At 42.3% G+C, this 12414-nt stretch overlaps 1 protein-coding gene across 1 annotated transcript in view; it reads right to left on the minus strand.

Annotated features, from left to right (window-relative positions):
- Nucleotides 1–1716: 1716 nt before the first annotated feature.
- Nucleotides 1717–12414, minus strand: part of LOC106600264 (NLR family CARD domain-containing protein 3) — a 69830-nt gene continuing 59132 nt past the window's right edge. The window contains exons 11-14 of the mRNA XM_045719555.1: nucleotides 5960–6088; nucleotides 5361–5483; nucleotides 3683–3918; nucleotides 1717–3521 (exon numbers count right to left, since the gene is read on the minus strand). Of these exons, the coding sequence (XP_045575511.1) occupies nucleotides 1717–3521; nucleotides 3683–3918; nucleotides 5361–5483; nucleotides 5960–6088 (2293 nt within the window). The remainder of the gene's footprint in view (nucleotides 3522–3682; nucleotides 3919–5360; nucleotides 5484–5959; nucleotides 6089–12414) is intronic.

A 12414-nucleotide genomic window follows, 5' to 3' on the forward strand; every position in this document is an offset into this window, starting at 1 on the left:
GAGACTACAACAAAACATGCTAACCTCTCACCATTACCAATAACAGAGGAAACAACAAAACATGCTAACCTCTCACCATTACCAATAACAGAGGCTACAACAAAACATGCTAACCTCTCACCATTACCAATAACAGAGACTACAACAAAACATGCTAACCTCTCACCATTACCAATAACAGAGGCTACAACAAAACATACTAACCTCTCACCATTACCAATAACAGAGACTACAACAAAACATGCTAACCTCTCACCATTACCAATAACAGAGACTACAACAAAACATGCTAACCTCTCACCATTACCAATAACAGAGGATACAACAAAACATGCTAACCTCTCACCATTACCAATAACAGAGGATACAACAAAACATGCTAACCTCTCACCATTACCAATAACAGAGACTACAACAAAACATGCTAACCTCTCACCATTACCAATAACAGAGACTACAACAAAACATGCTAACCTCTCACCATTACCAATAACAGAGACTACAACAAAACATGCTAACCTCTCACCATTACCAATAACAGAGGCTACAACAAAACATGCTAACCTCTCACCATTACCAATAACAGAGACTACAACAAAACATGCTAACCTCTCACCATTACCAATAACAGAGGCTACAACAAAACATGCTAACCTCTCACCATTACCAATAACAGAGGATACAACAAAACATGCTAACCTCTCACCATTACCAATAACAGAGGCTACAACAAAACATGCTAACCTCTCACCATTACCAATAACAGAGGATACAACAAAACATGCTAACCTCTCACCATTACCAATAACAGAGGATACAACAGAACATGCTAACCTCTCACCATTACCAATAACAGAGGCTACAACAAAACATGCTAACCTCTCACCATTACCAATAACAGAGGCTACAACAAAACATGCTAACCTCTCACCATTACCAATAACAGAGGATACAACAAAACATGCTAACCTCTCACCATTACCAATAACAGAGGCTACAACAAAACATACTAACCTCTCACCATTAACCTCAAATAAAAGGTGACATTCTGTACTGTCACCTAATATGAAACATTCTATCTGAAATCCAAAATGCTGGAGCATAGCACCACATTTAAAACTGTAAGCTTCACTGTCCAAACACATATGGTGTGGACTATGTGTGCCTGGTAAACACATGTGGATCTGGTGAACAGTTATCACTTGTTGACCAACTACAGGAATACTGACCTCAGAGTCTCCAGTTTACAGTGGGGATTCCCCAGTCCAGCAGAGAGCAGCTTCACTCCTGAATCCTTCAGGTCATTGTTACTCAGGTCCAGCTCTCTCAGGTGTGAGGGGTTTGAACTGAGAACTGAGGCCAACACTTCACAGAATGAGTCTGTGAGTTTACAGCCAGCGAGTCTGCAAACACAGAAGAAATACAATGACAGACAGGTTGTATTAAAATGTTACACTTAGCTTTCCATTCTTACACTGTAATGTGTATATCGTGCATTCATGGCTCAATGCTACAACTTTACTGATCAGTTTGTATTGTAGTTTAAGAGTTTTCAGCTGATAGAAAGTTTAGTCAGCCAATGAAAATACTGTTGTTCCTACATTCAGTAAAGTTTGTTCTGAGGGATAGTCACATGGGTACTTACAGAGCCAGTCAGCCAATGAAAATACTGCTATAACTACAATTTATTTTGGTGTGCGATATTTACAGTAATACTTACAGAGCTTTCCTGCAGCCTCTCACAGCTGGGAGCAGTCTCCTACGACCCTCCTCTGATGTCTTGTATTCTTTTGGGTTAAACACATCCAGAACCTCCTCTGATATCTGCAGCATGTAGGCCAGTGCTGAACACTGAGCATGTGTGAGGTTTTTGGATCTCTTTTCTGACCTCAAGTACACTTCGATGACCTTCTGTACTGAATGGTCTTTCATCTCTATCAGACAGTGGAAGAGATTGATGCACCTCTCAGGGGACATGTTCTTCCTCTGCATCACCTTAAGGGATCGGATTGTTTTCTGGACGCTCTCCGGACTGCTTTCTGTCTGTGCCACCAGACCTCGTAGGAGTTTCTGATTGGACTCCAGTGACATGCCATGAAGGAAACGGACAAAAAGGTCCAGGTGTCCATTCTTACTCTCCAAGGCTTTATCCACGGTACTCTTCAGCAGCTCATGCAAGGTTAGCTCTTCAGACGCACCTCTAGACTTTCTCTTGAGGAAGGGCTTCAGTGCATCCATGTTCCTGGCTGTGTAACAATGGTACATGTAGACAGCTGAGAGAAACTCCTGAATGCTCAGATGAACAAAGCAGTACACCACTCTCTGAAATAACACAGACTCTTCTTTAAAGATTTGTGTGCACACTCCTGAGTACACTGAGGCTTCTTTGACATCAATGCCACACTCTTTCAGGTCTTCTTCATAGAACATGAGATTACCCTTCTCCAGATTTTCAAACGCCAGCTTCCCCAGCTTCAGAAGAATTTCCTTATCTGACTCCATGAGCTCCTCTTGATCCATCTCATCTCTTCCATGATACTTCTGGTTCTTCAGGCTGGTCTGAATGAGCAGGAAGTGTATGGACATCTCAGTCAGAGTCGTGGGCATCTCTCTCCTCTTGTCTGTACTCAACATGTGTTCAAGGACTATTGCAGAAATCCAACAGAACACCGGCATGTGGCACATGATGTGGAGGCTCCTTGATGTCTTTATGTGTGAGATGATTCTGCTGGCCAGGTCCTCATCAACGAATCTCTTCCTGAAGTACTCCTCCTTCTGTGGGTCATTGAACCCTCGTACCTCTGTCACCTGGTCAACACACTTAGGGGGGATCTGATTGGTTGCTGCTGGTCGGGAGGTTATCCAAAGGAGAGCAGAGGGAAGCAGATTCCCCTTGATGAGATTTGTCAGCAGAACATCAACAGATGATGTCTGGGTGACATCAGACACCTTTTCATTGTGCTGGAAATCCAATGGAAGTCTGCTTTCATCCAAACCATCAAAGATGAACATAGCTTTACAGGCAGTGAGTTTCTTTGCATTGCCTATGTCTAGTTCTGTGTGGAAGTCATTTAAAAGCCTGAGAAGACTGTACTGGAGATCTTTGATCAAGTTCAGCTCCCGGAAAGGAAGCACAAATATGATCTCCACATCTTGGTTTGCCTTCCCTTCAGCCCAGTCTAGGATGAACTTCTGCACAGAGACTGTTTTTCCGATGCCAGCGATGCCCTTGGTCAGCACAGTTCTGATGCTTCTCTCTTGGCCAGGTAAGGGTTTAAAGATGTCATTGCAGTGGATTGCTGTGTCATGTGAGGTTGGTGTCCTGGATGCTGTCTCTAGCTGCCACACCTCATGTTCATTGTTAACCCCTTCACTCTCTCCTTCTGTGATGTAGAGCTCTGTGTAAATCCTGTTGAGGGGAGTTTGGTTCCCTGCTGTTTCCATGCCTTCTATCACACATTCATACCTCCTTTTTAGACTGTCTTTATGGTTTACTATGGCTCTCTGCAGGCTGTCATCCACTACAAGGGAGGAGTAAAAGGATGTGTATCAGACACATTCATTGACAGGATGAAAAGTGGATCTTCCACAACTACAGTAATTTATATTATCTCATATTATTGTAGTTAACACTTAATCATATTGAGGTATTGACTTAGCACAGGTCTGCAAGTGTTCTTACTGTTTTCAGAGCCTCTTGCATCATTGGGTTCACTCAGGTTCTGTAGTACAGGACGTGTTCTGGATCTCTTTCTACACTGAGGACAGTCATAGTCTCCTGAAGAAGCAGGTTTCTCCCAGTATCTGGTGATGCACTGTCTGCAGAACCTGTGTCCACAGGTGATAGAGACTGGATCCCTCAGAACCTGCTGGCACACTGCACACCTGGACTGAACCTCTGGCAGAGTAGACCATCCACTACAGAGATAAAGGAGAGAGAGAGACTTGTAGATGTTACTACTGATCCTCTAACAGAGTAGACCATCCACTACAGAGATAAAGGAGAGAGAGATACTGATCCTCTAACAGAGTAGACCATCCACTACAGAGATAAAGGAGAGAGAGATACTGATCCTCTAACAGAGTAGACCATCCACTACAGAGATAAAGGAGAGAGAGATACTGATCCTCTAACAGAGTAGACCATCCACTACAGAGATAAAGGAGAGATACTGATCCTCTAACTGAGTAGACCATCCACTACAGATATAAAAGAGAGAGAGATACTGATCCTCTAGCAGAGTAGACCATCCACTACAGAGATAAAGGAGAGAGAGATACTGATCCTCTAACAGAGTAGACCATCCACTACAGAGATAAAGGAGAGATACTGATCCTCTAACAGAGTAGACCATCCACTACAGAGATAAAGGAGAGAGAGAGATACTGATCCTCTGCCAGAGTAGACCATCCACTACAGAGATAAAGGAGAGATACTGATCCTCTAACAGAGTAGACCATCCACTACAGAGATAAAGGAGAGAGAGATACTGATCCTCTAACAGAGTAGACCATCCACTACAGAGATAAAGGAGAGAGAGATACTGATCCTCTAACAGAGTAGACCATCCACTACAGAGATAAAGGAGAGAGAGAGATACTGATCCTCTAACAGAGTAGACCATCCACTACAGAGATAAAGGAGAGAGAGATACTGATCCTCTAACAGAGTAGACCATCCACTACAGAGATAAAGGAGAGAGAGAGACTGATCCTCTAACAGAGTAGACCATCCACTACAGAGATAAAGGAGAGAGAGAGATACTGATCCTCTAACAGAGTAGACCATCCACTACAGAGATAAAGGAGAGATAGAGATACTGATCCTCTAACAGAGTAGACCATCCACTACAGAGATAAAGGAGAGAGAGAGATACTGATCCTCTAACAGAGTAGACCATCCACTACAGAGATAAAGGAGAGAGAGAGAGAGATACTGATCCTCTAACAGAGTAGACCATCCACTACAGAGATAAAGGAGAGAGAGATACTGATCCTTTAACAGAGTAGACCATCCACTACAGAGATAAAGGAGAGAGAGATACTGATCCTCTAACAGAGTAGACCATCCACTACAGAGATAAAGGAGAGAGAGATACTGATCCTCTAACAGAGTAGACCATCCACTACAGAGATAAAGGAGAGAGAGACTGATCCTCTAACAGAGTAGACCATCCACTATAGAGATAAAGGAGAGAGAGAGAGAGAGATACTGATCCACTAACAGAGTAGACCATCCACTAGAGATATAGGAGGGTGCAGTAATTACTCTAATAAACTCAGTTACAACAAATTACAACAACATAGCTATGACATCTTGAACATTCTCAAATTACAACAACAAAAATGTGGTGACGTACCTTCGGTCAAAGGTGATTGATCTTCCACCACTGGAATTAACAGGACGATCCACGGAGAAGTCACTGTTCATAGACAGACAGCTGGGAACAGTATACTGTGCTGTCTGAGTGTGGTAGTAGCCTCTGGAATGAATAACATGTCCACAACGCCATTACTAGAATTTTAGATTCTTCACAAACCAGTGTGCATGAGACCTACCACAATACCCGTTCAAAGGGACTTAAATATTTTGATTTACTCATTCACCCTCTGAATGGCACACATACACAATCCATGTCTCAATTGTCTCAAGGCTTGACGCTAATTATTTAACCTGTAACCTCCCCTTCATCTACACTGATTGAAGTGGATTTAACAAGTGACATCAATAAGGGATCACTGCTTTCACCTGGATTCACCTGGTCAGTCTATGTCATGGAAAAAGCAGGTGTTCATAATGTTTTGTACACTCACTGTATAAAAAAATATATGACATAAACAACAAATGATAAGCAGATAATTTACAGTAAATACTCAGATACACAAAATGCATCTGGTTTCAGATCTTGAAGATTCTCCTCTTCAATAGTAATATCATCAATTCTGACCAGTAACTTACCTGCTTCCAACGGTCTTTGATCCATCACTAAAATAAATGGGATGATCCATAGAGAAGTCACTCTTCATGGACAGATGACTGGGTACTGGAGAGACTGATCTCTGGAGAGACTGAGTTTGCTTGGAGATTCTGAAAAACAAAATGAATCACCATGTAACTACATTTCAAAATATATCCAAATTATATATCAATCGATTACATACATCACATAAAGCATTAAAATATATGGTATTACATAAAGCAAAAAACATACACTGAGCGTACAAAACATTAAGAACACCCTCCTAATATTGTGTCCCCCCTTTTTGCCCTCAAAACAGCCTCAACTCGTCAAGGCATTGACTCTTCAAGGTGTAGAAAGCGTTCCACAGAGATGCTGGCCCACGTTGACTCCTATGATTCCCACAGTTGTGTCAAGTTGGCTGGATGTCCTTTGGGTGGTGGACCATTCTTGAGACACATGAGAAACTGTTGAGCATGAAAAACCCCTCAGCGTTGCAGTTCTTGATACAAATCGGTGCGCCCGGCAGCAAGTAAGTAAAATAAATAGGTTTTGATTATGTTTTAATGGTAATGGGGACATACGTAAATGCCAACAAAGTATACTGCTCAAAAAAATAAAGGGAACACTTAAACAACACAATGTAACTCCAAGTCAATCACACTTCTGTGAAATCAAACTGTCCACTTAGGAAGCAACACTGATTGACAATAAATTTCACATGCTGTTGTGCAAATGGAATAGACAACAGGTGGAAATTATAGGCAATAAGCAAGACACCCCCAATAAAGGAGTGGTACTGCAGGTGGAGACCACAGAGCACTTCTCAGTTCCTATGCTTCCTGGCTGATGTTTTGGTCACTTTTGAATGCTGGCTGTGCTTTCACTCTAGTGGTAGCATGAGACGGAGTCTACAACCCACACAAGTGGCTCAGGTAGTGCAGCTCATCCAGGATGGCACATCAATGCGAGCTGTGGCAAGAAGGTTTGCTGTGTATGTCAGCGTAGTGTCCAGAGCATGGAGGCGCTACCAGGAGACAGGCCAGTACATCAGGAGACGTGGAGGAGGCCGTAGGAGGGCAACAACCCAGCAGCAGGACCGCTACCTCCGCCTTTGTGCAAGGAGGAGCAGGAGGAGCACTGCCAGAGCCCTGCAAAATGACCTCCAGCAGGCCACAAATGTGCATGTGTCTGCTCAAACGGTCAGAAACAGACTCCATGAGGGTGGTATGAGGGCCCGACGTCCACAGGTGGGGGTTGTGCTTACAGCCCAACACCGTGCAGGACGTTTGGCATTTGCCAGAGAACACCAAGATTGGCAAATTCGCCACTGGCACCCTGTGCTCTTCACAGATGAAAGCAGGTTCACACTGAGCACATGTGACAGACGTGACAGAGTCTGGAGACGCCGTGGAGAACGTTCTGCTGCCTGCAACATCCTCCAGCATGACCGGTTTGGCGGTGGGTCAGTCATGGTGTGGGGTGGCATTTCTTTGGGGGGCCGCACAGCCCTCCATGTGCTCGCCAGAGGTAGCCTAACTGCCATTAGGTACCGAGATGAGATCCTCAGACCCCTTGTGAGACCATATGCTGGTACGGTTGGCCCTGGGTTCCTCCTAATGCAAGACAATGCTAGACCTCATGTGGCTGGAGTGTGTCAGCAGTTCCTGCAAGAGGAAGGCATTGATGCTATGGACTGGCCCACCCGTTCCCCAGACCTGAATCCAATTGAGCACATCTGGCACATCATGTCTCGCTCCATCCACCAACGCCACGTTGCACCACAGACTGTCCAGGAGTTGGCGGATGCTTTAGTCCAGGTCTGGGAGGAGATCCCTCAGGAGACCATCCGCAACCTCATCAGGAGCATGCCCAGGCGTTGTAGGGAGGTCATACAGGCACGTGGAGGCCACACACACTACTGAGCCTCATTTTGACTTGTTTTAAGGACATTACATCAAAGTTGGATCAGCCTGTAGTGTGGTTTTCCACTGTAATTTTGAGTGTGACTCCAAATCCAGACCTCCATGGGTTGATACATTGGATTTCCATTGATTCTTTTTGTGTGATTTTGTTGTCAGCACATTCAACTATGTAAAGAAAAAGTATTTAATAAGATTATTTCTTTCATTCAGATCTAGGATGTGTTGTTTAAGTGTTCCCTTTATTTTTTGAGCAGTGTACATTTTTGTTCAGTGTGTGTGTCTGTGTTTCAACTATTTAACTGTACTAGAATGCTTAGAAGGCTGCTAAAATTTTTTAATATCGGTTATTGGTATCGGGTTGTTTGGCAAGGAAAATACTGGATATCGGTATGGGGTTGTTTGGCAAGGGAAATATTGGATATCGGGGTGTTTGGCAAGGAAAATACTGGGTATCAGGTTGTTTGACAAGGAAAATGTCAGATATCAGGTTGTTTGGCAAGGAAAATACTGGATATCGGGATGTTTGGCAAGGAAAATATTGGATATCGGGTTGTTTGGCAAGGAAAATATCGGCTATCGGTATCGGGTTGTTTGGTAAGGAAAATACTGGATATCGGGTTGTTTGGCAAGGAAAATATTGGATATCGGGATGTTTGGCAAGAAAAATATCAGATATCAGGTTGTTTGGCAAGGAAAATACTGGATATTGGTATCGGGAAGTTTGACAAGGAAAATGTCAGATATCGGGTTGTTTGGCAAGGAAAATACTGGATATCGGTATTAGGTTGTTTGGCAAAGAAAATATCAGATATCGGGTTGTTTGCCAAGTAAAATACTGGATATCGGGTTGTTTGGCAAGGAAAATACTGGATATCTGGTTGATTGGCAAGGAAAATATTGGATATCGGGTTGTTTGGCAAGGAAAATATTGAATATCCGTATTGGGTTGTTTGGTAAGGAAAATAATGGATATCGGGTTGTTTGGCAAGGAAAAAACTGGATATCGGTATCGGGTTGTTTGGCAAGGAAAATATCAGATATCGGGTTGTTTGGCAATGAACATTTCTGATATTGGTATCGGGGTGTTTGGCATGGAAAATATCAGATATCGGGTTGTTTGGCAAGTAAAATACTGTATATCGGGTTGTTTGGCAAGGAAAATACTGGATATCGGGATGTTTGGCAAGGAAAATATTGGATATCGGGTTGTTTGGCAAGGAAAATATCGGCTATCGGTATTGGGTTGTTTGGTAAGGAAAATACTGGATATCGGGTTGTTTGGCAAGGAAAATATTGGATATCGGGATGTTTGGCAAGGAAAATACTGGATATCGGGTTGTTTGGCAAGGAAAATACTGGATATTGGTATCGGGTTGTTTGGCAAGGAAAATACTGGATATCGGAATCGGGAAGTTTGACAAGGAAAATGTCAGATATCGGGTTGTTTGGCAAGGAAAATACTGGATATCGGTATCAGGTTGTTTGGCAAAGAAAATATCAGATATCGGGTTGTTTGCCAAGTAAAATACTGGATATCGGGTTGTTGGGCAAAGAACATTTCGGATATCGGTATCGGGTTGTTTGGCATGGAAAATATCGGATATCGGCTTGTTTGGCAAGGAAAATACTGGATATTTGGTTGTTTGGCAAGGAAAATATTGGATATCGGGTTGATTGGCAAGGAAAATATCAAATATCGGTATTGGGTTGTTTTGTAAGGAAAATAATGGATATCGGGTTGTTTGGCAAGGAAAATACTGGATATCGGTATCGGGTTGTTAGGCAAGGAAATGATCAGATATCGTGGTTGTTTGGCAAGGAAAATACTGGATATCGGTATCGGGTTGTTTGGCAAGGAAAATATCAGATATCGGGTTGTTTGGCAAAGAACATTTCGGATATCGGTATCGGGTTGTTTGGCATGGAAAATATCGGATATCGGGTTGTTTGGCAAGGAAAATATCGGATATCGGGTTGTTTGGCAAAGAAAATTTCAGATATCTTTATCGGGTTGTTTAGCATGGAAAATATTGGATGTTGTTTGGCAAGGAAAATATCGGATATCGGGTTGTTTGGCAAGGAAAATATTGGATATCGGGTGTTGTTTGGCAAGGACAATATAGGATATGGGTATCGGGTTGTTTGGCAAGGAAAATATTGGATATCGGGTTGTTTGGCAAGGAAAATATCGGTATCGGGTTGTTTGGTAAGGAAAATACTGGATATCGGATTGTTTGGTAAGGAAAATACTGGATATTGGTATCGGGTTGTTTGGCAAGGAAAATATCAGATATCAGGTTGTTTGGGAAGGAAAATACTGGATATCGGTATCGGGTTGTTTGACAAGGAAAATATCAGATATCGGGTTGTTTGGCAAAGAAAATTTCGGATATCGGTATCGGGTTGTTTAGCATGGAAAATATCGGATGTTGTTTGGCAAGGAACATATTGGATATCGGGTTGTTTGGCAAGGAAAATAGCGGATATCGGTATCGGAATGTTTGGTAAGGAAAATACTGGAAATCGGGTTGTTTGGCAAGGAAAATACTGGATATTGGTATCGGGTTGTTTGGCAAGGAAAATATCAGATATCAGGTTGTTTGGCAAGGAAAATACCGGATATCGGTATCGGGTTGTTTGACAAGGAAAATGTCAGATATCGGGTTGTTTGGCAAATAAAATACTGGATATCGGGTTGTTTGGCAAGGAAAATATTGAATATCGGTATGGAGTTGTTTGGTAACGAAAATAATGGATATCGGGTTGTTTGGCAAATAAAATACTGAATATCGGTATCGGGTTGTTTGGTAAGGAAAATACTGGATATCGGTATCGGGTTGTTTGGTAACGAAAATATCAGATAACGGGTTGTTTGGCAAGGAAAATATTGGCTATTGGGTTGTTTGACAAGGAAAAAAATCGGATATGGGTATTGGCCAAAAATGTCATATCGGTGCATCCCTAATAAACATGTCTACTCCCCTTCATCTACACTGACTGAAGTGGATTTAACAAGTGACATCAATATGGGATCATTGCTTTCACCTGGATTCACCTTGTCAATTATGTCATGGAAATAGCAGATGTTCATAATGTTTTGTACACTCAGTGTCTTCAAATAATTGACATACACAACAAAATACTGGATATCTGTATCGGGTTGTTTGGCAGGGGAAATATTGGATATCGGGGTGTTTGGCAAGGAAAATACTGGATATCGGGTTATTTGGCAAGGAAAATATTGGATATCGGGTTGTTTGGAAAGGAAAATATTGGATATCGGTATCGGGTTGTTTGACAAGGAAAATGTCAAATATCGGGTTGTTTGGCAAGGAAAATATTGGCTATTGGGTTGTTTGACAAGGAAAAAACTGGATATCAGGTCGTTTGGCAAGGAAAATACTGGATATCGGGTTGTTTGGCACGGAAAATACTGGATATCGGTTTCGGGTTGTTTGACAAGGAAAATACTGGATATCGGGTTGTTTGGCAAGGGAAATACTGGATATCGGTATCGAGTTGTCTGGTAAGGAAAATACTGGATATCAGGTTCTTTGGCAAGGAAAATACTGGATATCGGGTTGTTTGGCAAGGAAAATATTGGATATCGGGTTGTTGGCAAGGAAAATATCGGATATCGGTATCGGGTTGTTTGACAAGGAAAATGTCAGATATCGGGTTGTTTGGCAAGGAAAATACTGGATATCGGGTTGTTTGGCAAGGAAAATACTGGAAATCGGTATCAGGTTGTTTGGCAAGGAAAATATCAGATATCGGGTTGTTTGACAAGGAAAATATTGGATATGGTTATCGGCAAAAAATGTCATATCGGTGCATCCCTAATAAACATGTCTACTCCCCTTCATCTACACTGACTGAAGTGGATTTAACAAGTGACATCAATAAGGGATCATTGCTTTCACCTGGATTCACCTTGTCAATTATGTCGTGGAAAAAGCAGATGTTCATAATGTTTTGTACACTCAGTGTCTTCAAATAATTGACATAAACAACAAATTATAAGCAGATGCTTTACAGCAGTGGTTCTCCAACCGGTCAATCTTCAAGGCATTCCTAGTCGATCACCAAATATTTCTGTAGAAAAGCCAACCAACTATAAAGGCTTGCGCTCCTTTTTAAAATCGTGTTGAGTTGTTGCCGGTAGGTGCACTTGATTCAAACGTCCTGCGCACCGGGTAAGCAACGTGTTCCCATGAGACAAACTCTGCCTTCCCGGAGGACTGGCAAATCTGTGACTAAATCGAGTGCACCTACTGCGTAGATAGCTCAAATCACTGTGGCTACAGAGCTTCCATGACTCTGGCCACAGCCAAGTTTAATAGGCTTACGTAAGATTTAATATCTTTTAAAACCATGACCACAGAGAGACTGTCAACGAATACAGCAAAGAGCTGCTGTTTTTATGAGAGTTCATGTTTAAGTTTATTTTCAGCACGGTCACTGTTTACATAAAACTATTTTACAATGCGCACTTCTCCATACTTCTGCTCGGGCTGCATCGCCAATGA

Source organism: Salmo salar, chromosome ssa06 (genome assembly GCF_905237065.1).
Source record: "Salmo salar chromosome ssa06, Ssal_v3.1, whole genome shotgun sequence".
NCBI lineage: Eukaryota > Metazoa > Chordata > Actinopteri > Salmoniformes > Salmonidae > Salmo > Salmo salar.